The sequence below is a fragment of the Athene noctua genome, chromosome 7 (genome assembly GCF_965140245.1).
Source record: "Athene noctua chromosome 7, bAthNoc1.hap1.1, whole genome shotgun sequence".
NCBI lineage: Eukaryota > Metazoa > Chordata > Aves > Strigiformes > Strigidae > Athene > Athene noctua.
This window is the reverse complement of record NC_134043.1, coordinates 43,901,746-43,929,179: the sequence shown is the minus strand read 5'-3', so window position 1 is coordinate 43,929,179 and position 27,434 is coordinate 43,901,746. Positions and strand designations below refer to the sequence as shown.

Here is a 27,434-nt window from a genome sequence, read left to right as displayed (position 1 = left end):
TGCCTTCACACAAGAATCTGGTTGAATATATGGTTGCTCTGTGCAGCTGACTCCGCTGTCTTTAAGTCATAGCTACATAATTACTCCAAGCCCTATACTTGCTTTATCTTCTTTAACAAGCCTTCAATTCATTGAAGATCCTCCCCTCCCTCAGCAATTTAGTTTACTTAATAAATTACCTATTTTCACTTTATGTGGGGTTAAGAATCTCAGCCTTGCTACAGATTGGATACACACTTGAAATACCTTCAGTGAGTCAAACACCACAGCAAATGTCTGGGTTCCATCCATTAAGATACAGCCATAGGCTATATGAAATAAAGCCATATTCAGCTTCCTGGTTTCTCACTCCTTGCTCAGAAAAAAATTCCCAGCCACTGCACTTACAAAGTGTTCCAAGTGTGAATAAAGGTTAGAAACACAGGTTCCTGAGTCTGCAGGCAGACTGTGAAAATTGTAGAGGAAGGTGAGGCTTGCATCTCCTGTTAGGCTCACTAGCAAGCTGGCTAAAAACATCTGTTAGTATCTGTTTTGCTTAAAAAAGGGGATTTTGCACCTTTCGCATTTAGCAATCCATGCAGTGACAAAACCTGCAATTACAGGTGCAAAATAATTATTGTTGATCTTCATTGTGAATCTCCCACTAATTTTAATCAGCATGATTCAGAAGAGAGGAGAATGGTATTCTAAACACAGATTGTAATGCACAGAACAGAGGATTAGACCTCCCTTACTACATGAACTGGATACCTGAGAAACCTAAAGTTATTTCAGACATTGCCACAGCGCGGCTTTTTAGCAGATGTAAAGATTCAAGAAACCCCCAGCTCTGAAGTCTCTCTGGCAGCAGCTACCTACTGCTTGGAACTATGAATCAGTGTAGGTGACATAGTAACGACTTAAATTATTAAGGTAGCATAAAGCAAGACATTTTAATAAGCAAGGTGATCATTATGGCAGACTACTACACTTCCATACTGCTTGTGTAAGTTTCCACCTACTCATAATGTGCTTAAAAAAAGAAGATGGTGATCAGCTAATTTAATGTGCTACGCCATCTTGTGCCCACTGGTGGCTAATTCTGTCCGAGCTGCTGGCACCCAAGACGACAGTACACTTCCCTGCCTGGCATTTTGTCCCTGAAGAGATGGGACCTACATACCTGCCGCTGACAACCCAACTGAAAAGCTGGAAGCAGAGGAAAAAGTTCCCCAGCCCAAGTGAGAGCCGCAGCTGATGCTACATTAGCTTGGTTTGCAAGGCTCCAGGTTTGAACAGCACCAAACCCAGCACCAACCCAGCTCTCTAGCACAGAGCACTTCAGAGCTTGTCCAGTGCAGGCCAGAACCAGGAGCCAGTCAGCCAGCTCAGAATATCTGAACGGCTCTGACCAGTCTGCTTCATGGATAAACTTGTACAGACAATGCTTTCTTAAAGTAGCAGATCAAAAAAGGGGACACAAGCTTCCGCTCCGGTTGTTAAGTTTTACAATTGCATCAAATCTGTTTTGCTGCATTTCAGTCTGAAATACTGAACAACTCTCTGCTTTTCATGCCAGACTGCTGTGGCAATGCTTCTTTGGTTGCACAGCGTTCTTCGTAAATGTGCACCATATTCTATGTTCTGCAAGAAGTTGGGCAGTGCTTTTTTTTTTTAAGCACATTGTTTCTTTTCACCGATTGTAATACCTTTTTTATCTCATCATTGTAATACCTTAACCATGTGTCCACGCTACTTCAGAAAGACAAAGAACACGGCGCTTGTAGCTTACGAAGTGAAGCAAGGGCACCACCGTTAGGTAGCACGCAGTCACTGTAGAAAGTATCAGTGTGTCCCTTCATCCCGGTCGGGCTGTGGCTATGGTACAGCAAAACTGTCGCTGAAGATCTGATTACACCGCAGAAACAAGGAAGCGGTTGCTGGCAAATGTATGTATTTTGAACATTCCAATGCTCTTACACAGTACTTCAGCAACTGCAGCACAACAAATGGATTTTACCTCTAAATGGCACCATGAACGTTAAAGATGTACCAGTTCTCTCTGCTCCTTCAGCTCAAAGGCCAAAGCTGCTCTGAACTTCTAGGACTCTGCCAACATACTCAGTTACACCACTACATAACAAGCCAGCGGAGATGCATCACAGCATGTAATGAACAAATCTGAGTATTGCAACACCTCTTTAAGGAGCCACTAATATCAGGAACAGAGAGCAAGAGTCAGTTTATAAACACAGGGCAGACCTGTGTTCTTGTAGCAAGAAGGCTCAAAATCTATTACAGTGGCAGTGAAACAAAATGTTCAAAAGCAAAAGCATACAGCTAACAACCATTACTGGCCTGAACTTTGGAAACTGGACAAGACTGATTTCTTCAGTCTTTTCATATAACTTAGGATTTTTTTAATACACACCTTAGGCTGAGTTCCTGAGTTACCGCTTTACCACCTATAGTTCTGTATAAAGAACACAGGGAATGGTGGGGGAAATCCTGCTAATGCTATTGGTAGGCCAGGTTCCAACAGCACTTGAAACAGTCGCTTCCTTTCCCTGACCCTGCTCGAGAGAGAAATTTGACTTGGGGCATGGGTGAGGGGAAGCAAAGTGAAGATAAAATTAAGAAATTTCAACAGCAGTAAACGTCAGGATGCTTTTTGGATTAAGTAGTTCCTTCCACTAATGAAAACCCACTCCACTTCACAGAAGAAAACCCCCACTATCAGCAGACATTGTTCACTTTACAAACTTTCCTCAATCTGCAATACTTTGGAGTAGGCAGTTGTGTATAAAACTGCTTATCTCTTCCTTACATTAATTATACAAGAGAGATCGGGAGACCCAAAACTGTTAGTTTATTTTAATTATTATCCTGCACAGTCACTTCCGAAAAAGAGAAAGCATTTTCTGAATAAATTTTTCCTCTCAAAAACTGAACCGCATCTTCATTTGTCATTTCCTGAAACTTCTTGTTCGGGACCTGGAAGAAAGGAGAGGGCACATTAGTTCTATTGTCTTTAGCAAATTACCCTGTTCCACAAACCAAATGCTCACTGATAAGGCCACAGGGAGTCTCTGTATTTTGAAGCTGACTTGAATCACTCATTCTATAAAACCAGGGGAAATAAGCCAAAGTCATGTAGTTTTTTTAGGTACAAAGCAATTCAGTGGCGCGCTGAACTATGATTGTATTTATTTCACTGATAACGTTAAGTGGTAGCTTGTCTTTTAGAGTTCCTCTGCCCTTTCTCCCTAGTGACACCACCACTACCTTCTAAGTAGAGATGATACCCAAATACCACTCTGGAGAAGGCTCACCATTTTGTACAAGGCCTGTTCTACCGAACAAACACACTCATCACCAGGACCAAAACAGAGAGAATAACAGGACTCTTCTTACCAGAATCACATGATAGCCCAGTTTATTTAGATGCCGCTTCTTCACTGCCAGCTTCCCTTGGGGGTGCATTGTACCCACACAGAAGGCAGAGAGAGGAACAAAGAGAAAAGCCAATCTACAAGCAAGAAGAGTAGGGAAGACTCCATTGTATAAATGCAGAATAAGCATTTTTAAGACAATGATTCAATGATTTCCTTTAATACTGCAGAATATACAGCTCTATGGTAAGCAAAAATATCAGGACTGCACAGATTTCGTTATCCTTTTCCTCCTCCAGACTTAATTTAGACCCTCTCTTCTTCCATGAGCTTCACGCGAGTACCAGCGTCTACCCAAATACCTACAGCAGATTTAGGTCCAATTCTCCCACAATGAGAACGAAACAGATCATTCAAAATTCTACATTATTTTGACAGCTTCTGTATTTATTTTGATCCTTTGCTAATATTCAGAGTAAGTTACTTCCTTCCATAAAAACCTACTTGGAAGGGTGAGGAAAGCTGAATGTCTTGGAAGCCTGGCAGTGAGTTTCTGTTACACAATTCACTAGTTCTCCTTTTCCCAAAAAAGCAAACGATACAAAATACATTGCTGTGCAGTGATCCAGCACACAAATGTTATTACCCAATTCTAGTTAAGTGTTACTTAAATGATATATGTCCCACTTCAGTTACTGAGAGGTCATTCCTCTACACAAGATTAAATCAATCACCTAAAATGTGGATATGATGATCCTTTTTATTCAAATTATATTTCAGCAGCTGAATTAATTGCTATAACATATCATTGAGATGCACACTTTAGAGACTTAAGAGAATAACTGAATGTTTAATTGGACACACAAATACTTAAAATTTTAAAGCCGTAATGTAGCAACTTTTTGGAAGGGATTTTAGTAGTACTTCAAAACCGGTATCCATTATAAGAGTATCGGATTACTGTGATGTTTCCCGTCTCTTTCTCTGAAATGTTAAGTTTTAGCTGGATAAATTGTTGTTCTGAACTGGCATGGCAATTTTTGTATATTTCTGTGAGCACAAATAACAAGTTATCTACTTCGCTTCTGCAAATCAGTGAACCAAAGAAGTGACTGGATGGACAAATAAATACAAATGAAACTAGCCTACTAGAAAAATTACGCAGTCAAAAAACACACCTTTGAACACTTGAGTCAGCAGGATCATCTGCTGCAGCTATTGGGAGCACTTTCTTTCTGCCTGCATCCATTCTGATTTCAAAATCTGAAAATAAAACAAGACATTTAACACTGCAAGATGTTACAATTAATGTTCCCATTTGAACATTAATAGTTCAAATTGTTTTCAGATGAACAGCTCATTTGAAAAAGGTAACAGACGCCATCACTGCTCTGTTTCTAATTGTTGTTCTCAAGTAATTTACATATTACTGACAGTTTTTCCCTCCCTGCAAGCAATATAAACACCTATGGCTTCCACATCTCCGGAAAAAAACCCCACATTTGTTTTTGGAAACTGTAGATATAACTTTATGGGAGTGAAATCATAGTTTAAAGAAACTAGTCTTGATCGCAGCCTGTCATACCTACTTAGATTTTCCTGTAATCTTATTTCTCATTTGAAATATTTAGGAAGAAAATTATTGGAAATACAGAAAAACTGGTAAGCTGGGAGGCTGGCGAAAAAATAAGCAACATCAAAATATAAAAGAACCCAAATGTTATGAAACCCAAACTTTAGTGAGAACTTCAGAGAAGAAGCAGGCCAGAGAACAAAAGGCAGCTGTTTGGCTTTGTTTCTAATGTGATATAGTACTAACATGCCAACTCTCTAAAACAGGTGGCCACACTGGATTTATGTACATCTGCTCGTTGATGCTTAAGAAAAGGTCCAAAGCAATTTTGAAAATAAGAGCTATCAAAGTTTTAGTAAATTAACTTAAATACTTTAATAGAAGAATCCTAGAAAGTACATTCACCAATCAAGTACATATTTTGTTAAAATACTGTGTCTTCAAAGTGTTACACTTTTAATCCCTTGCACCCTATGCAGAGTTATTACCACCTTATTATTTTGTGGATTATAAATCTACATTTAAAAGAATATGACAGTAACTTGGCTTCATACCAATATGATATTTATGTGGCAGCTGAACATTTTGCTGAAACATGTTCTCATCTCCCAGAAGTTCTATCAGTGCCTCCTGAGCCTTTCTGAGTGTAGGAGATACTAGTGAGGAGAAACTCTCAGTCAGCACAAATGCAGGCTTTGTGAAGGAAGGGCTATCAAGTTCCATACATGCTTTCACACAGTGAAGCATTATCTCCTTCTGTTCATTGTGAAGATCATCTGAAAAAGGATACCAAAAATATTACATCCAATGTATCATCTCACAGAATTTTTCATTTTATTATCATTTTATAGTCTGTTCTGTCAGAGAAAATTAATTTCAATATAGGAATCAAAACCAAGTTGTTTTTTCACTGAGCATTATTGAGTATCTTCAACATATTGTTAAATATACACCATCAATTCACTAATTATAACATTAAAGTCTACGACTGGGACCTGCCCATTTATCCAGTCTTACCACTCTACTGTACACAGTTCTGTGCATGCTGTGAGTTATTACAGGAGACTTAGGAATTAGAGAGCATGCATAAAAACCATTTATAAAATCCAGACAAATAGAAGGCTATTTATAAAACAAAGAGGGATATCAGATTTAGCTGTGATTTTAAAACTATACCTTAAGAATACTAAGCTGTGCAAATGCTAAGCAGTTACAGCTTTGCAGCTTTTAGGTTCAGTCACAGCAGGTGCAAGAAGACGCAGTGTTTTACTCTACATTGAATTTCTACTCCACTGAACTACTCTACTGGCTGTAGAGAACTGTAATGTGGAAACCAAATTGTACTACAATGCATTCCAAGTTCTTCATTATAACTCAGAGCAGTCAAAACCCCCCACTTTTACTCATGATTCCAGCAACTAAAGCTGGTTTACAAAGGTTAAGACTTCGTGTGTTTTTAAAAATGCCTGAACATCTGTTGAACATAGAACCCCCTGGCTCTTACACATTTCTACCATTTCCACAAGTCTCATATTCACCTCTCCAGGTGCACACCTACCATTAAACTGTTGTCACTGTGGGGCCCAAGACAATAAGCCTGATGCCCTAGTGCAGAAAGAGATCACTTAGATCACCGTCACTATGTTAGCTTTGTCTTGAGGACTTATAATTTAATATTCAATCGTGTCTGCATTCTTTCATTTCTAAACTTTTAACACAATTACAACAAATTATGTACAGAGGCAGACTATCCCTTTTCAAACAATAACATGACAAAGTAAGGCCTGACCTGACAGAAGTTCATCTCTGCTGTCCTTCTGCAGCAGCTCATCAATTGCACGATGAGGAAGATATCCTAAGACGCAAAGTGAATACACTGCCCTCAAAAGTTCTGTGTTGGGAATCTCAGGGAGGTACTTATTCAAGCAGCTATGAAGAGTCTCAAAAAACCTTTTCCAAAAGCAGAAGAGAAGTATCTTAATACACAAATAAGGCTATATAAAATACAGATTTCAAACAAAAATACAAGTTAGAAATCTTTATTATCTTACAGAATTTTATGTTGTGCAATCTAACATTAGCTTTTGATTCTTCTTTGAGGATACAGCTACCTATCAACAGATTGCTGGTCAGTCTAGAACCAAGGTCTCCATTTTCAATTACAGAGAAAAATGCCTATATAGAAACAGTGTGAAAAGACACAGCAAATTTACCTTACAGATTAATAAAACAAGATTATGGATGCTTTTGCAACTGAAATCAAATACTACGTGCCATACATAACTCTATAATGACTCTATAACATATTACCAGGCATTCGAAATGAAAACCTACAGGTGCTTCTGGTCTTTGGGAACATAGTTGAGTCGTGAATACACTCGGAGAACAATCAAAAGGTTTTTCAAGTTAAGGAATTCAGGGTCTTCTATCACCTTCTTGGCAAAAATATCCATCAGCTCACTAGGCTGAAAGCCAAGTGTCTCGAAGGCAGAAAGAAAGAGGATAATCTAAAAGAAAAGATAGTTTTATAAGGTCAGGAAAGCCAGTGAAGTGGATCCTACCTGTTAATTCATGAGAGGCACCTGTAATGAAAGCAAATTTTTCAAACTGTAACACCCCTTTTATTTCTTACTTCTTTACTCAGCAGTAAATAAAACATTTTAAACATTTAACTGTTTTCCAAAGATCAAACACAAATATGAAGAAAGGTAAGATGGAAAGCACCAGATATTCTACTAGTACCACTATAAATTATTTGGGTTCAAATTCACCTGTCTTTTGTCCCAAAGGCAGGCAGTAGAATTAACATAGTCTGCTAATGCTGAGACCAGTTTTACGTTGCGGTACTGGAGACTGTAACAAGCTTCCAGAATGACAATTAACTGCCGAAATGGAGTACCATGGATATTCTCTGTAACAAAAGAACAAAAAAAAGATAAGTGATACAAAGCAATGGGAGCTGTAGGCTGGTGACATTGAGGGAACAGTCAGGCTAAGGGATGGAGAAGGGGGGGGAAAAAAAAAAAATCAGAGAAGGAACTGTGGAACAGTTAGCTAGGCAAAGTCAACTGAGCTAAAACAAATGAAGGAACTGAGAGGTAGAAGAAACTGGATCAAGCTAGAAGGGATAGATCAGCAAAATGGGACAAATTAAGAAAAGAAGCAAGAAGATTGTGTTCCCAGAACATCTTCTGTTTCAAGATTCTTGATTTTCAGCAACTCCCAGGACTCAGCATGGAAACCCTCAGGCTAGCCCCTTTAGTACTGACATTAAGACCGTCAAGCACTAAAGCATTAGTGCATGCCAAACTGGAAAACACGGAACCATAATGTAACCTCCTGGCATATGAGTGTGATGACACAGACTGAGTGCCAGACAACAGACTTCTACACAGGACTGCTGCTTCATTTGCCACACAAGAAGGACCTACTCCTGAGAAGAAAAAGATTAAGTACTGAAGAACAATGCTCTCTCTTGAACATCCTGCTTTGTGTGCTGCAATGAGGTGCACACATGTCATAAGACAGTGACTGCAAGAGAAAAGAGCATAGTTACAGTAGTAGGATCAGCACCCATCAAAACTAGACTTTATCTTTTCCTCTGCCAGAGGAGTCAAGAGGATAGCAGGAAAATAACTGAATTTAACTCCTCTGAGTTGTGCTCAGGATAAAACACTGCTATCTCATTTCTTAAGCACTGAGTGCTGACAACTGTGACTGAAGCCAGTAAGAGCCGTGCATCAGAAAGTGATTTGTAAAGCTAGGTATTCTTAAAAGAAAACGGGCTAAAGGAATCTCATATTACTGGACACTTTGACCTTAACCTCTTCTGCAGAACTGGAAGAGGAGTATCACCAATGGGTTGCTCCCCTGAAGTACACAGTGATTACAATTCTGGACAGGTCCCAGATATGGGAGAGGGGGCTACTTTCTTGAGAGCCCCCAAACCAGCACAGGACCTAGAAAACCAGTTGGAGAATTCCTTTGCCCCATGGGCCCTAAAAGCCTGTCCTTCTCTCCTATTCCTATTCCATCTCCAGCTTCTGATAGAAGTCATTTCTGTCCAGAGATTGATCACTCTTCCCCCAGAGCATCATTTGCACTACATCATCATGTAAGTCCTGAGAACATGTACTAAAAAAATTCATTAAAAAGTACTGGGTAGGTGTTCACTCTGTGTATACTGAGTGTGGTGACAGTCCTATGGGAGAAGCCAGCATGTGTCATCAAAGACCGTGTCCTAACACATATGAACCAGGACAAAAAAAAGGCTATACAAGCAGCCCAAACCCTCCTGGTTCATTTATGTTAAGAATGCTGTTTTAACATTTTTTTAGACACAAATTCATATGTATTTTAATTGTGAATCAATACATACTGACCACATATACTTAACAAATGTATTGTAAAGGTATGGCGAGAGGTGAAAGCACTAGCTTTCACTTAGTTTTTTTATGGGCGCTGCAGCATGAGGTCAGTTATTAAGGAACATTCAATAATTAAATCCAGTTAATCAGGGAAACACTATGTTCCCTTTAGTTTATCAACTAATCACACCAAGCCACCAATCCATCCTGTAAGACGTCCACTTCCAATTCACATTTGTTTTAAAAGTTTATCTGAAATCTGTTTTTTCTTGCTAGAATTCAATTCTTTTTCCTAAATTCTGGATACAGAAAAATGCAAAGAATAATATGTAATTCAGGTGAATGTTTAAAAGGGCAAAGACGACAAGAGCTATTTGCTTTCATTATTGATCAGTAATTTTCAGTCTTGCTGCTTGTCAAATGGCTCCACACTACTATAATATCGTGTAAAACAAAGATGTTTCCTGAGTTTTAAAGGAAATCAGAAAAGGGACAGAAGACAATAATTAGGAAGAATAAGGAAAGGAAATTTAATAAACTTTTTTTTTTTTTTCTTACCCTGGATCTTTTTACTGCAGGCATTCAGGATTGGAACGGAACAATAATTCATTGCAACAAGAGCCAAAACCACACGTAGAGCATTCGGGAAAGTCAGATGGTCTATCTCTTTCAAAACTGCCATCTAAAGTGAAGTAGAGTTTGTTAAATCCTTCATTCTTCAGGTATATTATCACTGCTTGCTCGTGAAGGCATTTTCACCAAAACTTTCACAAATTCCTTAGCCTGTTCACACTTATATGAAAGAAAAGGAGCAGCAAACAACAAAAGCATAAAGTAACTAAACTCAATTTCTTAATAGACAATTATAGTAGATCAAGTGTTCTAGAGCTGTGGCACTCTGCAAATTCCCAGCTATTTGCCTTTATATGTTTTTTTAAAAGGAAGAAGTCTGAATAAAGCTCTTTTCCAAACACTGTGAATACGTATCTTCTACCAACTCTTTTAAAAAGTAGCAGAAATTTAATTGGCACAACTGACTTCTAGTCCTCCAATTACTGTTTTGGGTGTGCATGAAAGCTGTAAGCCTTCAAAGTGATCCAATGTCACACCAAGTGGTGTATCTTTAATACAAACACCCAGCTCCAAATGTGGACTGAGGCACTGAAGGTCAGCTCTAATGCCACAAAAGAGACTGCATTTATTGAGGTAGTAAGTAGATTGATATAAGTAACAGTAACAATGAGACTACAAAGTATATTGAATATTAAAATACAATATTCTTACTGCATGCATATCAAAGGTTAAATACAAAATGCATCTACAATAGAAATTACATAGTATTAAAAACAGCACCCTGTAGGTTCAGGAAATTAAGAGCTCCCTTCAGTTAACAAGTGGAAATGTTACTTCCTCCCAGTTCCATACTCCACCACAACTTCAGCAAGTTTCTCATCATCCTGTAAACAATGGTACCTTTTCCAAGGTTTTACATTTTACTTACATCTAACACACTGCATAAGCTCCCTGCACTGCCCTGTTCTTGCTCAGTTTCCCATCAGTGATACCTTCCCTCGCTTCCCCATGAATGCTATTACTAACCCTGACCACAGTGCCCTTCAGCTATGTGATGAAACCCCCAGAGGCCCTGTCTGAAAGGTTTCAAAAAGTGTCTTTAAATCAGGGGATGAAACCCAGTATGCCCTGCCATAAAACCTACAGCCTGCTCGCAACCACTGTATTTCCTAGGGGACCTTCCAGATACACAGAAAGACAAGGCCATAAAGTAGGTGAGTTCTCCCGGCATCTCACTGCCATCAGTCCTCGAGCCCGTAGCATTATTAGACACAGCCCCATCACAGATTAGTTTTCTGTCTTGTCTTCCAGCCACAAGCTGGGCATGGGAATCAGGGAACAGCCTGTAACCGCTTCTGTGAAATAGCATGTGGCCAACCCAAACAAGAAGTGAGGGCACTGCTATTTTACTGCCTCTATTCTTTCTGTGCCATTTCCATTGCTTTCTGCCCCCTTTCATGGTGGGATGTTCCCAAGCCTCCAAATTTATGTTCTTCCTGCAGATATAGCTGGACTAAGATTCATATAGCAAATGCAGTTAACCTTTCTATTTTCTCTCTGAGTGTCTGGAAAGAACTATACACAAGTTACATACAAAGTTATAAACAATGCAATGAGCCTCCAACTAAATTTACCTCGAATTTCTTTTTCAGAAAGAGTGGAGCATCTTTTCCTGTGCATTTCATGAGGTTTTGCAGTATGAAGATGTCGGTGATACTTGGAATGCGCTGCTCCACTAGTAATCTGATGAAGAAACACACACAAGGCCTTAAGCTAGAGAGAGTAACTGTTTGACAGAGCTTTCCTCATTTTAGCAGAAACAGGTAGGTACTCCCGTTCTCCCTCACTGATGCACTCCCAAGTTAAAGCTGTAATTCCCTGCTCCTCTCCCACCTCCTTTTTTGCAAGGCTGGAATAAGGTACATGACATAGCTGCAGCACAGATGTTTTGCAGATGGAAATAATTATATATGCTTTCTTAATGTTATCCTGATAGATGAGTATTCTTCCTGATACATTAACAGCAGGGGCACCTGACCAGACTGCAGTGTGACTGTGCAAACATGAGTGCTGTTAAGCCTCAAGAAATCGACACCTTTCTGCAGAAAAAAAAAAAAACAATTGCACATTTTTATTACAGAATCATGTATGTGCAGGCAAGTTCTGAAACAGCTAAGAAACGCAGGGACGTACACTGACAACAACTTGGTGCAAGTAAGTTAAAAATCAAATGGGCAGTGCTGTGGATTGTAGGAACAGAAGGGGATATCATAACACAGAGAGGGATCATAAGCACAAGATGAAGGAGTTCTGCATTCCCAGCACCTCCTTTTCTGGCTCAGAGGGAGGTATCGTTATGTATGAATCACCCTAAATATACCTGCACAGCTACAAAAAATGAAGCATCACTTTCTAAGGCAGTGCACTGCTCTGAAACTCATCCCTGCAGATGCAGCTTCCTGCAAATGGGCAAGAGCTTCAGAGGTCAAGACACAGAAAGACTTGTAGATGGATGTCCTGCTTTCCACCAACTTAGAACTGTGTACCTGAGCTTCCTGGAGAACTATCACTAACACATCCACCTTCTCAAAGCAGGATCTGACACGGGACCAGAAGTACTAATCCATGGCAAATTTTGTGACAACCTCAGTAAAAACAATCTCATGGGAGTGAGCAGGTTGGTTACCCACATTACTCCCTGGCTGTTAAACAGCATTCTTCATCATAACAAATCAAAATACTTCACAAAGCTAGTCTTCTGACCTCCGTTCTACCCATGAAAAACACAGAGGCATAGATATGTGAGGTGACTTGATCAAGACCACAGAAAAAGCACAGTGGTGCTGTGGAACTGCAGTCGCAATATGAATCCCCATGCAGAGGAGTCTAGCACCCTATGCCGTCAGAAGCCTTTCTCCTTGAAACAGCAGACAATGCCAGAAATCACTGTCTTGTACAGCTGTTATCTCATGTGATCATTTAAGCCCTAAAACCACAGTGCCTTATATGCGCATTCTCTCCATTTCTATAAGACATATATTCAAACAACATTTAAATATGAAGAACATGTGAAAAATGTATTTTTCTCACTGTAATCCAGCTTGAAGAGCGCTCACATTCTTGTCTTTATCCAGCCCTGATAAAGTAGTTGCCAAAACTGAGAGACATCGGTTATCAAGTTGATTGAGCTTCTCCTGTTAAAGTTTTCACACTGTCAGATTACTTCAGACCAGTAAAGGTTTCAGAAAAGAAAAACTGACCACTCTTAACCTGTACCTGTCATCTTCCCTTTCCCCCCAGAAATAAATTCCTAAGCTTTAATTCTGCAGTGACCTACAAGGTCTCATGTCAGTCAAATTCAGTTATTTGAAAAGGGTAATGATTTTTGAGACTTGTCTCTGTCAAATCTGTCTGAAATCAGGCAGCAGTTTTAAAAATGAAGGAAAGTGGAAGTACACACAAATTAATTATGAGAGCCTTGTTTCCATGGAACATCAGACTAAATGAGGGACATAACCCAAATCTCTCTGATGTTGCACAGCCTCCCAGAATTAGCCCCAAGGTTTCAGCCCAGACTTAGGGATTTTGATACTTACTTGGCACACTCTCATCAAAGTCTGGACTAGGAGAGTGTTCTGAGGAACACCTAGGTTCACCACAGCATGCAGACTGAACACCAGGTCACCCCGCGACATCCTTCTGGCATCCCGCAGCAGCTGCTGACAAATCTTGGCAAACATCGGGTGCTCAAAGATCAGCTGCTTCTCGTAACGCTGCTGGTCTTCAGACAGGTTTTTGAAGAGCCTCCATGCCATAGTTAAACAGTTTGTGAAATGCTTAATGGAAACTGCAGACTCTGAAGCCAAGTCCAGTGCATCGCAAGGACAGGTACACTTCCGGAGACTATTAAAGAACAGTTCGCCACGATTCGTTACAGGCTTCACTTTAGAGCTCCCAGAATCATCCAACTTTTCAAGTTCCAAGGAGCTTTGGGGAGCTTGCTCACTCACCAAAGCCTCCACACCCTTCTCTGGTTCTATTTTAGCACCTGTGCTAAAAACATCTGTCTTTTGAGACAGAAATCGAAGAGATGATCCACACGGAGAAGGAAAAATATTTAAAAATAATTTCCTGAAGTTGACATTTTCCAGGGGATCCCTGTATCTGTCAATCCATAAAATGTGTTTTCTTGCTGTGGCTGAAGACTTAGGAATGAGTACATAATTGCACCTATGCATGCATCTAACAGTATTTAACAAATAGTTTATTTTATTATTCATTTTTGCTAATGTCTTACGAATAGATGTGAAATGCCAACTCAGAGGAAGGGATCTGATGAAACTCTACCATTGGAAAAAGTCCTGGAGAAACTGCATAAGATCACTTATCTGTAAAAACAATTGAAAATTATGGATTAGTTACCAGACTTTCAATTTCTAAGGTTTCAATTGCCAAACCTATGCACATCTTTTACAAGAAAAAGGAGGAAAAAAAGTAATTGGAAAAATATCCCTGGAAAATTATTTGCAAGGGACTTTTATTGGCTCTCCTATGTCTTAGCCAAACATCTCAACACAAGGCCAACCCATCCTGCGCGTCACCCCTTTTTCCTCTTTGCCGTTTGATCCAAAAACTGTACCGGGAGGGAGTCTTACTCCTAACTGACGTTTCTCCAAGAAAACACGTCTCCTGACCGCTCACGGCCAACCTTCAGCTCCGGTTAACGGAATCCCGCCCGACTGCGACCACACACCGCCTGTCCCGAGGGCCCCAAGAGGGGCAAAGCCTCTCGCTTCAGGTTTCGCTTTCTGCAGGCGCCGGGAATGCCGCCCAGGGGGTGACGGTACAGGCGGCGTAACCCCGCGGCCCGGCGCCGAGGGGACAAAGGCCTTCTGGCGGCTCCGCACCGGAACACCCAAGCGCAAGGGCGGGGGGTCCCGCCGGACCGGGACGAAACACCCGCTGCCCGCCTCAGCCGCGCCGGGAAGGGCCGGGCCGGGCGGCGGGGCCGGGCGTTCCGCGCAGCAGAGCCGCGCCGCCCGGTAACCATTACCTCGCACGCGGCGGCGCCATGACAGCGCGTCCCGCTCTCGGCGGCTCTCGCGAGGGCGACGGCGCGGGCCGAGGGACAAACGGCCGCGGCGCGTTGCTGCGTGACGGCGAGGCGGCGGGCGGCGCGCGCATGGCCAAGGTGGTGCTGGCAGGTGAGGCGGCCCCTCGCCCGGCGGCCCCTCGCCCGGCGGCCCCCGGAATCCGCCGCTCTTACGGTCTCTCCTGAGAGCGGCGGCTGCACGGCGCGCTGCCTCCCGCGCTTCCGAGCCAGCCTGCTCCCCTTTCCCCGTCGGTGAGGCTTCAGCCTCTCTCAGCTGCTGTCTGCCCCCGCGGGTGGCCTCCTCAGCCCCTTAAAGGCTGGCTGCGGAGACCGCTTCGCCTCCAAAACTACCCTGGCTTGGCTGGCTCGTAGGCTTGTCTGTTGCTTTCTGAGAACTCGCGGGGTGCTGGTCACGTAAGACTTGGAACAATTGAAGAAGGTTGGGCATGTTAATCCTTTATCGGTCAATGTCACAAAATCCTCCATGTGTGGTGTTGTCGCTGTGTTCACAGGTAAGGCAAACTGCCCTTACTATGCCAAAGCTGAACTCCTGGCTGACTATCTGCAGGTTAACTTGCCAGACTTCAGGGTTCACAAGATCACTCAGCACCCTGACAAATGGGAGGTAAGGGATTGTCAAGTCGTTGGTAGTTGCCCCAGTGCGCTACAGAACAATAAATGTGCCTATTTGTAGTATGTGTCTGTTTTCTTCTGTATTAGAGTTTTGGTATGTGGGTAGAGGTGTTGCAGGAGTGGCTTTGACTACAAGAGCAAGCCAGAGTAAAGGTTTGAATGTTGTGAGAAACTAGCATCCTTGTGAATCTCACCACAGAAGATGGGCCAGCCTAAATATGTGTTTTGTCAGTAAGAAGTTCAAGCTTATTATTTTTTTGTTATGTATAAATGGCTGTTCAGCCTGTAAATCTTTTGCACACTGTGATTTCCTATGCCTTCTCAGTTGTTACTTGTCAAGAGCATTTCTGGCATTCAGGGGCTTTGAATTATAATGGAAGTATGAAATTAAATCTCACATATTTGTTTACAATGTGGATGGGCCTTTCTCAGTACTTTTGCTGTAGACATGTTGCCATGTCTACACTACAGTCCATCTAGGAACTGAAAAAACTTCAGTATTACTTAATGAGATAGACAGTACTATGACGTTTATTGCCTCTTATATTTTGCTTGACACGTCAGCCAAGTAACTCAGTTAAGTGAACAGCAGTTAACATCTGCAGTTTACTTACCTTCTGTGGCTAAATAGGAATCCTCGGATTACTTGCAGCTTCACACCATTGCTATCTTCACTACTGTACCACTAAGACAACTGAGTAAAATTATAGCAGTAAAATCAAGCAGAAGTAAGACCTTTTATTCTTTTGTGAGGTATTGCAGTCTATCACCATGCCTTGCTTTGTGTTTATTCCCCCCCCCTATTTTGCACACACTGGTACATGAGTAAGTTGTGAAGCACCTTGTAATTTGGCATTAAGAGGAAATAATAAAAATGTTTATAACTGTAATATTTGTTATCAAATGTGGAAAAGTATTAAAACCTTTTTTGGTGGGAATGTTTACATTAGCAGTGGCTTCATGACATTTGTGAAATGAATGGATGGGAACACAGACAGTCTCCTATCATTTGGAGAGAACTGTTGGACCGTGGAGGGAAAGGTCTGCTTTTGGGAGGAATTAAAGATTTTCTGGAATATGTTCAGGTAATGAGCTGCCTTTAATACTGTAAACCTGCATTTTACATTTTTATATAACATTGTTATTCTTTATTCCTCCTTCAAATGTAAAATAAAGCTATCCTTTCTAATGTTACCTTGCTGCGGTTGGGTTGTCATTTGCTTAGAGGTCATCCTTTTTGTTCTTAGCACTACTACGGCATCACCTCAATGATGTTGAGTGAGGAAATGTCAGACATAGCTGAGGAAAACCTGCAGGCGCATATTGAAATGGAAAAAGAGGAGGAAGAGATTAAAAGTCTTATCAGGCCTTTGCAGATCTGGATCACCAGGTGCGAGTAAAAAGAATATCTATGAAGTTTCACTCAACTTCAGAAAAATGCACTTTTTTTTCTATCATGTATAACGCATGTGACCATCTGAAGTTATACACGAATTCCTGTAATTTGCTGATTTGAATTAGGTTCTGCGCCCCCCACTATGAGCATTCAGTCTATAATTTAGAAATTCTTTATACTTTTGCTACTTTTGTACCAGTGTGAGGGATGTGAACAGGCGACATTTAGACCCCAGATCACCTCAGGGAAAAGCAAATATTTCCAAAATAAGCTAGGAATTTTGTGGTGCAACTATCTTGCATTAAATGGTTTTGGTAATACTTAAGTAAGTAAAGACTCTCTTGCAGTTCTAGCTTTGGAAATTTCTGTATTTCTGGTAGTCCTAACAGAGCACCTTTAAAAAAATTGTGGTTCTTTAAAGACACCAATTTTGAAGTGACAGTATAGACTGAAATGTATAGGATGGAAAAAAACTTCAAATGAAAGGAGGAGCAAACCGTTTTAATTTTCAACCTGTTAAAATGGCAGAAATAGCAATGAAGGATCCAAGCTAATGGTCTATTTAAACATGATCAAATATAAAAGAAAGATCTTTGTGTTTATTTTTGTAATACATCCAAACAAGCGGTGGTTAGTCATTAACTATAATTCTTCTATATCCTTATCAGTGCATCAGCTCCAATCTGTTATCAGCTGATCCCTCTGTTGGCAAGTGGAGAAGTGTTTGGGATGACCACAGAAATCAGTATCCATTTGCTTGACACCAAGCAGTTTAAGGAAGTTCTTTGTGGTATTGTAATGGAAGCTGAAGACATGGCGTTCCCACTCCTCTACAGTATTTCAGAGCACACTGAAATAGATGAGGCTTTTATTCAAGCTGATATTATCATTGTTCTTGATGATGTCCTCTTAAACCGTGAAGTCCGATCCCTTGAGAACTACATCAGAGAAGTGAATGAAATTTGTCAAGTGTATGCTCCCCTGATTGAGAAGAATGCCAAGAGTGAGGTCAGAGTCATTTCATCAGGAAAAACCTTTGTAAACCTCAAGGCGATGATGATTATGACATATGGCCCATCCATTAAGCCTGCAAATGTCATTGCTGTTGCAACGCCCTGGGAAAATGCAGCTAGAGCCATGCTGGCCAGGAAGCTGAATATGAACACGGCAGGTGAATATTTGTGTGTTCTGATAGCACCTGGGGAATTCAGTGGGTGGACACACGTTTGAGAGTACATATTTCATTGCAGAACACAGTTGATGGGTGTGCAGAAATGCAAGCACAGCAGTGCATGCACTGAATTGCATGGCTGTGCAGAATGCCTGGGTGTCACGAGCAGGTGCTACCATTCTCTCTGCTTAATGCTATCTGGATCTGTGCCTGATCCCATGAACGTCAATTCTTTTGCTAAACTCCTGGACGCAGCCCTGCCATTCTGGTGTGTATTTCATGCTAGAAATACCCTAAGAAGGACTGAGCTGTGTTGCAGATCAAGATCTAGGACTTCAAGATTGTGTTTGCACTCTACAGAGCATTGTTATTTTTGAAGACACACAAACTAGCTGTGAATAAACATGACAACATACTGCTGTGCAGATAATGAGAGCATAGAACTGTGTTGTAGTATTAGTTCTGAGTTAATTAGCTGGCTTTCTCAGGTCAATTGTTATAGCTTGATTGTATTTGCATTGATTCTGCACTGCACAGCAAAGGTGTGCTCCAACAGCCTGCTCAGCATCAGGATTCTTGCAGTGTTGCAGGGGTAGGAACTGGTCATCAATGACAAGTCTAGATATTTTGGAGCCTAATAAAATAAAAAAATTAAGTTAATAGGCTGAATTAGCAGGTTATTTGAGAAGTTCCTACTGCATCAAAGCAAATACTTTTTTTTTAATTATTTTTTTTGCTGTTAGGTATTCTATATTTGCATGTACAGGATTTTCAGAGGAACATTGCTGTATGTTTGCAATATGATTTGTTATTTGCAATATTTGCATATTTGCAATATGATTAGGTTCTTAACTAAGCATTTACTAGGTTTTGTCTATTATGTACAATAACATGATACAACTTAAAGTTCCCTTTTCAGCTTGTGATGAAGTTTCATATGTTATGGAGAACCTTGTTGCACTTTTCAGATCAAATAATTTCTTCTATCAAGGCGGGACATTAAATTGAAGAATAATTCATCTTGAAGGGGACTTCTGAAGGTCATCTAGTCCAGCCTACATTGTGAAAGTGTCTGTCTGTCTCTTCATTAATCTGTGTATTTTCCTCTGTTACAGGAGTTAAAGACGTGATTGTTTGGGGCAATATTACTGGCTGCAACTACATTGATTTGTCACATGCAAAACTTTATGGATATGACTGTGCTATCTGGGGCCCAGCTAATTTTCCATGTCCTTTGTTGAATGTGATTTATGATAGGTACAGTACAGATTTCTTTTTTAAAGTAAAACTAAATATCTGCTTTTAATCCATGTTTAGCTGAACTGTGTAATAAACTTCAAGACATTTATTTTCAAGATTTGTCTTTATTGACTAGCACAGTAGATAGATGAAAATTCAAGTTGAAGTACTCAGCCTGCAGTAGAAGTTGAGTAGTTCCTAGTGCTACACATAGTTCTGACTATCCTGCCAACTTTGTAACTATATTTTCCCACATATTAAGTGTGTTTCTCTTCTGTCATGTCCTGAGCAGCCTATAAGAAGTAACGGAAGTCTAGGTAGTGATGTAGATGTCTAGTATGCATGAAGAAACTTTGAAATAATATTAAACATACATCTACATCTAAGTACCTGAATTCAAGTGAACACATGGCCTGAGCACACGAATGTTGTTAGTTTCCTAAACCAGACAATTTGTTAACATATGTAAAAAGAATACCTGGCAGCTAGAGAGCTTCTTGGAGAAAGAAAACTAGCAGAGAAAGGATGGGTGCAGTGAGAGGGCAGCAGATGTGACCTACGCTCAGGCCTGGCTATACGGAGCTCCCACTCTGGTCTAAACCTAGCATTTACTGGACAGCAGACATTTCCTTTGTTCTATATGTGTACTATGCGTAGCACAGGGGGATTATGGTTCACGGCTGGGTTCTTACATAAGACAATAATGCATATAAATAATAATAATAATAGAGGTTACGACGAATAAATTACTTAACTTTCATACATAAGTAGTGCTGGTTGTTACCTTTTGAGCGTATTTTTATTAGACCCTATTTTTTCTGTCTTTAAGTGCCTTGCCTTCAGCAGCGAAGTTTGAATAATTTTTTTCTACCCCCAAGTTTAGTTCTTTTTTCCTCTAGAAAACTACCCTTCCTGCAGTCATCTTAGTTTTTTCTTCTTTTATTTTTCCCTTTTTTTGTTGGTAGTGAGTGGATCCATTCAGCATTTCTATCTGCACAGTCTTCACTGAGTTCCCGGGTCTGTCACAGTGTAGGAATGTTACATGCTCATGGGGTAGCCACTGTACTGAGACACTGGTATCATGGCTCTCCTCCTGGGGAGATAATTTCTGTGGGAATACTAACTGAAGGTAAGTTTTCTTCACAAGTTTTGCTTCACGTGTTCTCTTGTAGCTTTCCCTAGTACGTATAATGTTGGTTTTTAATTGAGATTTTTAATTTAATAAAAACTTGTAATGCAATTCATCATATAATGGGAGGCTGAGAATTTGTTTCAGCATAAGAACCTCCAAATCTAAGCAATTTTGCTCTCCAGAGCTTGTGATTTAATACTTGCTACAATCATCTTTTAGGTTAATATTGTCTTGTTGCAGGTTGTCTCTTTTAGTTTAAATGCTTTTAGTTTTAGTTTAAATGCTTTTCTAGCATATGTGTTTTGCACAAAGACTTGCACTTCTTAGAGCCTAAGCTATAAAAACATGTGTACCTATGCGAACCAATAAATTGAACGTCTCACAACAGCCTTTTAACCCTTGTATGAAATAGAAAAATTATTTTTTACCCATTTTTAAGATGTAAGATTGTTACAGCAGTTATGTTACAGCACAGGAAAGATATGGGCCTGTTGCAACAGGTCGAGAGGAGGGCCACAAAGATGAACAGAGGGATGAACACCTCTGCTATGAAAAAAGGCTGAGAGAGTTGGAGTTGTTCAGCCTGGAGGAGAGAAGGCTCCAAGGAGACCTTATTGTGGTCTTTCAATACTTAAGGGGGGCTACAGGAAAGATGGGAAGGACCTTTATCAGGGCCTGCTGCGATAGGACAAGGGGTAATGGTTTTAAACTAAAGAGGGTTGAATTAGGCTAGATGTAAGGAAGAAATTTTCTACAATGAGGGTGGTGAGACACTGGCAGAGGCTGCCCAGAGCAGCTGTGGCTGCCCCCTCCCTGGCAGGGTTCAAGGCCAGGCTGGACAGGGCTTTGGGCAACCTGGGCTAGTGGAAGGTGTCCCTGCCCATGGCATTGGGGGGGTGGACTAGATGACCTTTAAAGGTCCCTTCCAGCCCAAACTATTCTACAATTCTATGATTCTGTGATTCGTGTACATCTAACTATAATACAAAGTTACAGTAAAAGTGGAACTCTTTAGCCTTTGAACTGTACAGTGACAAAGGCAGTCTCTGTTTATATTAAGATCTTACAGTTGCAGACTTTTGCAAGTCTGTAGTACTTAATCTTGACACTGGTAAGGATGTGGTTTTTAATCATAAATAATACATTTGGTCATTTTTTACCTCTTCTTCAGGTCAATTTTGTGTTCCTGAAGGAATTGTCTTCTCTATGCCAGTGAGATTCCAGAATGGTAATTGGGAAGTTGTGACAGAATTAGAAATTAATGAAACTACCCAGGAAGTTCTGGGACGCTTAGCCCATGAGCTGATTCAGGTGATGATTACTTGTATCTAATAGTATGGCCATTCTGCCACCTATGGGTACACTGCAATATGACTTTGAATACCGAGACCTTTACTCCACGTTAGATGTACAAACTGCACACATGCACTTATGCATGATAAATACCAGGTATTTATAAGTGTAAGGTAGTATTTATATATTAAACACATGACTCTCCTGTTGCCCAAAAAGGAGATGATAAAAAAGTTTACCTATGTAAGTGTAGAATTTGCACCCCCAAGTTCTGCAGGCTATGTGCAGAACAGAAGTATTAGCTTTAATGTGTCTGTGTTCTATGCTGCTGTTGTCGATTTTGCCGGTGTGGTATTCATAGTAGTTCTGTGCCAGGAGACATATCTTTTGGGATCCTTATGGCTGTGACTCTGCATGAATGAAGGCCAGATTTTACTAGAATTAGGAATTTTCCGGAAAATACAGAAGTGGTGAGCAGTAATTTCATCATGAACTTCTTGTCATTTCGCGAGACAAAAAGGATTTAATTTGACTAAATGTTAAAATACTAAAAAGCCTGGTCCCAGACTCTACATTCTAGCTTCAATCAGATGTGGTGATCTTCAGTCATACTAGTAACATGTAAGGATTATTTTATTTTAACATATTTTAAGTGTATGGTAGAAATTACAGTGGATGAAAAGAATGGGTGATATCAACACTGCTTTTTTTTTTTTTTTTCCCCCATTCAGGAAAAGCTCATTGCACTAAAGGAAATAAAAGAAATGCATCCATATGGAGCTGGTAAAATCACTAGTAAAAATTATTTGCATCAAGGTGAGTTTTTCTCTCCACAAAAGATGAGATCAAGTTTTTAGTGAGACTTAAAGTAATCAATTCTTATTTTATGTCCCTTTCATTTAAAATGGATATAAAATCCTTCAGGAAGGAATATAAATAACAAGTGCTTATCCAATGTATCCTGATCATGCCTGGATCATAGTGATAGGGAGGGCAAGCCTAAACAGTAGAAATCTTGTTTTGATAAGTTTCTGTTGTGCATTCACAGATCATGAATATAAAAGCTGAACATAAAAAATACCTTTAGCGTGACACATTTTATCTTAGGTTACTAGTAAATATAAAATCTTTTTAACCCAAGTAACTATTATTAGAAAAGCACTTTCACCATATGGCCTACTATACATTCTTGAAGCTATCCTTTACTATCTAGAAATAATGAGTTGAATTTCTAATAGAGAAAAAAAATACTGTAAATTGGAACTCAAACTTCTCTTTTTGCTGTTCGTTACAGTACCGAACAGTTCATTCAGTATCTTTAACCTGTAAGCCAGTCAGAAGAAAAGGTTGAGACACCCAAAGACAGTAGGCTGAGAAAAGACATATTCCTACTTTCTATAGAGAAGGCAATCTTAGTGACAGCCACATCTGCCACTTCTTCCAATTACAACAGATAAAATATCTTTTAGAGATCCCTACAATATAAATTATTAAACCATATTGCTTTGTTTGTTAATGACACACCAAGTTTCTCATGACTTATTTTTTTAAAATGCATAATGACACAAGAAATTTCAACTAAAAATCTACAGAACAACTCCAATATCCCTTGCTAATATTTAGGAGCATGTGGGAAGGCTATATAGGCTACATGATACTGCCATGGCAAAACTCTCCGGAATCTATAACTTACTTTTCCTGTGCAGAACAAAAACCCCACATCTTCTCCCAAATCGCTGTGCTGTTTTTCCTACCTATTTTGCTTTTCAAGTTCTCTGTTGTCTTAAGATTATATAAAGGAAATAAGAATCATTCATCAAAATAAGAACAGATGAACTTTAAAGTGTGTTTTATTTTTGTTTTCTCACTTCTTCATATTATCAGGTTCCAAAATTCCTGCACTTTCCCACTGTTTTAGCCATTTCTTTCTACTTTTAGGTCCTACAGGCCTTTTTCCTAGTTATTTTTCTTTCTCCTCTTCGTCCAGCACTTTTGTATCAGCACTCCCCATACTATGAGCTGTTCTGCATTAAGGGCAGGCTGAAGAATGGGGAAGTCCATTTAGACCTTGATGGCCAGGGCCTTTAGTGAGCACATAAGCCTTTTGGTTATCTACGCTTGTTTCTCAGGAAATGACTACAGACACAATAAAAATGTTCTTGATAAATGCAGAGTTTAATTACTTCCCTAATCATGACCTTGACTAATCCAGATAGGAGATTCCCAGTCAGGTAGGAGTGTCCTTCCCCTGTCTGCTCTCTACTTATATGACACTGCTTTTCTGTAGAGCTGTCCCATTCCTCTTGTGGCTACTTTAAACACTAAGCAGAGGGCCTTTCCACTGCTAGCAGCTAACTGCTTAGTTGTGGCCTACTCTTGTGACATTAGTATCAGGTGCATTAGTATTCAAATATTACCAAAGTGCCCTGCTTATCTTCTTGCATGTTTTAGGAGGTTGGCAAAAATATGTACTGTTGTTTGTTTTTGGTTTTTTTTTACAGAGACGGAAACCTTGCCTACTGGCTCACTTTAGCCAGAGTTGTCTGGAGGAGAAAATGCTGAAAATCCCCATACTAAAAAAAATGTTTCCATTGCTCAAAAGAGCTAATCTACAAAGAAAGGCTAAACATCGTAATAGCTTTTAGAGTATCTTCCTCATCAAAAACATGGAAATCTGCAGGCAGAAAAATATTTCAAAAACAGTGTGAATATAACATTCTTAATCTGGAGCAAAATTCCTACTGACTTCAATGAGTCCAGAATTTCACTTACATCCAACAACTTATTTCTTCAGACCAATAAACTGTTTCAAGAACACTGTTTAATGTCTAAAACGTTCATACTATGACAATTTTGAGCAAGATTGTCACACATAGAGTAGCAGTTTCATAACTCCAAATTCTTGTTTCAGATGTCATAAAACACAGTACTTGTATAAGAATATACTTAGGCAAAATTGATTTTTAACACAAAAATTAGGCAAAATTGATTTTTAATACAAAAATTGAAGTGCATACATCTCCTTAGTGACAAGATCATTTTTGTCTCCATGTTGGTTTTTTTTATTTCATGAGTTTCATAGAGACTACTCATACATTTTAAGTCAAACATGCAAATAAGTCCTTGCCTAAACAGGATTATTGAGGAACAACTTTCACTTGCATGTCTTTGGTGTCTTAAAAGATGGAGAATGTATAAAATGAAGTATTATTGTACTTTCTAACTTTTTACCAAAGTGGGTGTTTAAAGCAAAATAAAGTTTCCTATTCTTTGAATCAGATACATATAGCTGGAATAAATTCATTATTTCCATTCAAGTGGAAGTTCAAACTCTGAACAGGTGTAGACTGCTTCTTACATGAGGAAACCAAGTTTATCAGTTCTTATCAGCTGATAAGACAGAATGAGGAAGGGTGTCTCACTGGTCTTAGGAGCTCAGAAAGTGGAGGTATCACAAGAGAGTTAGAATAGTTTCTTACGTGAAATGTATATGGGAGAAGCAACATTTACAGGAACTGAAGATACTGTTACAAGTATCTCCATGGAAGAGTTCACATGGGAGTTGTAGAGGCAGGTGTTGTAAAAAGTCTTGAAGAATGTGGTTAGGAATCATTCATTTCATGAGGAAGTGCTCTCCAGGGAATTAGTTTCTAGTAGCTTATGCACAGAAAATTGGCTGAGTCTCTTGAGGAGCATCTGGAGGCAGATGTCTCAGGAGAGCATATCAAGGAAGGATGCTACCAGTAGTCTTTACAAATTACCTGGTTTGTTTCATAGCTCCTTCTCCAAGAGAGGAGAAGAAAAGTTAGCTTCTCTAATGTGTATTTACGTTTGGTTTTTTTCTATATGGATTCTGCTTTGGCAGTCTTTTGCTCTTTGAAGTCTTTTATTCTACTTGTGGAAATAGTAGTTCAAATAGACTGCAATTCCAACACCAATGCTGCACAGCTATTAATGAGAAGGAAATTAACTGTTTCTGCAACATGTAAGCAGGCTTGCCAAACTTCTGAGTCACTACCTGAAAATCACAGGCAAAGAGTTTCTTCTCAGAGGTTGGGAGGAAAGAGACAAAACAAGTATCTTGTATCCAAAATTAATTAGATTTGTCTAGTGGCCTGCAGGGAAATTCAGGTCTTTCCTCATGGAAGCACAGTAGAATGGAAAAGCTTCTTTTCCTAGCATTTGCTTAGGAGAGAAAGAAAGAACAAAAATAATTGGAAAGCTAAAATATGGTAACATATTCAAAGTTGGTTACAGTTGTAACACAGTGATTGACTTAGTCATCACTCAGTTTGGGTTTCCTATAGGTAATTTCTGGCACACATTTTCTCACAAGTTACTGAGTAATGCTATGTATGCAGGATATTCATAGCACTGATGAATCCTATTACCTGGGTGTTAAAATAAGTGTTGAAAAATTTATGAGAAAGGGATTTAAGATAAATATATGTCTTACAAATGTTATATATATGTTGCATAAAACCTAGCATTTGGGTGTACTGAAGAGTGTGTAAGCTTTCTGGTTGGTCTGAACAATTCTTATTCTAAGACATTACCACTAGGACTTACTATTTTTCCTCTGTGTAGTTGCACCAACTGTTTCTTACAGCACATTGTGATTTCTGCATTATTGTGCCAGCTTCCACCTCATTTTCAGTCTCTATAGCAACACTGTTTCTCAGCAACTGGGAGATGCTCAGTAAAGACCCCTCAATTTAGAAATATTGCACTCCAACCATAAGAAAAAAATAGCTTTGAAACAAAGATCAAAGAAGTTTTATCTTTAATAATTCAGGATACTTATTACTAATTAATTAGTGTTCTCTGTTTTGACTGCTTAGACGATTACCTGATACTTTGATCTGGGTCTTTGCCAGATGTTTGTTGTGAACAGCATTCATTTAAAAACAAAACATTTAGAACCCTGTCTTGAAGTCAGCTTTTAAGTGCTATAAAACTACTGGACTTCTCTGGCAGTGTTGTCTGACTTCTGGGCCTTTAGTTAAGTAGCTGAAAGGTAAGCACCATTACTTTTGAGAGGGGACAATCATTTTGGTCTTTGAACACAACATGGAATGTTTTCTTTCACCCTTCACAGGAAACAAATGTAATTGTTTATTTTATGCATTTTAAAAATGTTGATCATATGTTGGCTCATTTCAAAAGAAGGAAGGCCTCTGTGATCAAGTCAATCAATCTGTTGGGAGATTTCTGCCTTGCTTGATCTGCTTTCTCTCTCTGTACTTTAGCTTAATTATGTAGCATGCTTAAAAATGCATTTTATTTGCTAAAGTACATATTCTGAGAACCTGTATAGGCAAACAAAATATAAGTAATCAAACATGTTACTTTTCTTGAATATTCCAATAGGATTCAAGAATAAGGCTACTCTTGCTGGGCACATAAGAATGTTTGTGTTGATGGGATCAGGGTTTATAATTGTAAACATTTATTTCCTGTACATTTATAATTAATGTTATAATTATTTTTTGTTTTGTGGAAGTGTTTTTAATTATTAATAAGGGGCACATATAGCTGAAAAACAACACACTGACTGAAATAATGTATCAATGAGCAGAGTTAGTTCAGATCTG

The 27,434-nt window shown here is 39.5% G+C and overlaps 2 protein-coding genes across 6 annotated transcripts; one reads left to right on the top strand and one right to left on the bottom strand.

Moving 5' to 3' along the window:
* Window positions 1-2,697: 2,697 nt before the first annotated feature.
* On the bottom strand, window positions 2,698-14,979 carry FASTKD2 (FAST kinase domains 2). Of its 3 annotated transcripts, none has more exons than XM_074911176.1 (12): window positions 14,938-14,979; window positions 13,481-14,272; window positions 12,975-13,078; window positions 11,519-11,627; window positions 9,870-9,993; window positions 7,716-7,855; window positions 7,279-7,451; window positions 6,734-6,894; window positions 5,499-5,720; window positions 4,550-4,634; window positions 3,394-3,508; window positions 2,698-2,973 (listed from the first exon to the last, which is right to left on the bottom strand). In XM_074911176.1, the coding sequence occupies exons 2-12, from the start codon at window positions 14,162-14,164 to the stop codon at window positions 2,854-2,856; spliced, it is 2,037 nt and encodes a 678-aa protein (XP_074767277.1). In that variant the 5' UTR covers window positions 14,165-14,272; window positions 14,938-14,979; the 3' UTR covers window positions 2,698-2,853. The 3 variants fall into 3 exon arrangements, with proteins under 3 accessions (XP_074767277.1, XP_074767276.1, XP_074767279.1); XM_074911175.1 differs by lacking the exon at window positions 14,938-14,979 and adding an exon at window positions 14,540-14,647; XM_074911178.1 differs by lacking the exon at window positions 14,938-14,979 and adding an exon at window positions 14,524-14,638.
* MDH1B (malate dehydrogenase 1B) lies at window positions 14,797-26,773 on the top strand. 3 transcript variants are annotated; one of them, XM_074911181.1, is made up of 10 exons: window positions 14,797-14,926; window positions 15,489-15,601; window positions 16,560-16,694; window positions 16,857-16,999; window positions 17,674-18,176; window positions 19,292-19,433; window positions 20,381-20,544; window positions 21,719-21,858; window positions 22,572-22,656; window positions 24,342-25,114. In XM_074911181.1, the coding sequence occupies exons 3-10, from the start codon at window positions 16,584-16,586 to the stop codon at window positions 24,371-24,373; spliced, it is 1,320 nt and encodes a 439-aa protein (XP_074767282.1). In that variant the 5' UTR covers window positions 14,797-14,926; window positions 15,489-15,601; window positions 16,560-16,583; the 3' UTR covers window positions 24,374-25,114. The 3 variants fall into 3 exon arrangements, with proteins under 3 accessions (XP_074767282.1, XP_074767280.1, XP_074767281.1); XM_074911179.1 differs by lacking the exons at window positions 14,797-14,926; window positions 24,342-25,114 and adding exons at window positions 15,014-15,088; window positions 26,718-26,773; XM_074911180.1 differs by lacking the exon at window positions 14,797-14,926 and adding an exon at window positions 15,014-15,088 and having other exon boundaries at window positions 21,719-21,775.
* Window positions 26,774-27,434: the final 661 nt, after the last annotated feature.

Excerpts from the sequence above, each read along its gene's own strand:
- FASTKD2 (XM_074911176.1), bottom strand. The coding sequence starts at position 14,164 with ATGAATAATAAAATAAACTATTTGTTAAATACTGTTAGATGCATGCAT. Across the intron at positions 13,079-13,480 it reads CTTTGATGAGAGTGTGCCAA|GAGAAGCTCAATCAACTTGA; the intron begins GTAAGTATCAAA and ends AAACTTTAACAG. Across the intron at positions 2,974-3,393 it reads TGGGCTATCATGTGATTCTG|GTCCCGAACAAGAAGTTTCA; the intron begins GTAAGAAGAGTC and ends CCTTTCTTCCAG.
- MDH1B (XM_074911179.1), top strand. The coding sequence starts at position 15,067 with ATGGCCAAGGTGGTGCTGGCAG. Across the intron at positions 15,089-15,488 it reads GGCCAAGGTGGTGCTGGCAG|GTAAGGCAAACTGCCCTTAC; the intron begins GTGAGGCGGCCC and ends CTGTGTTCACAG. Across the intron at positions 22,657-26,717 it reads TAAAAATTATTTGCATCAAG|ATGTTTGTTGTGAACAGCAT; the intron begins GTGAGTTTTTCT and ends GGTCTTTGCCAG.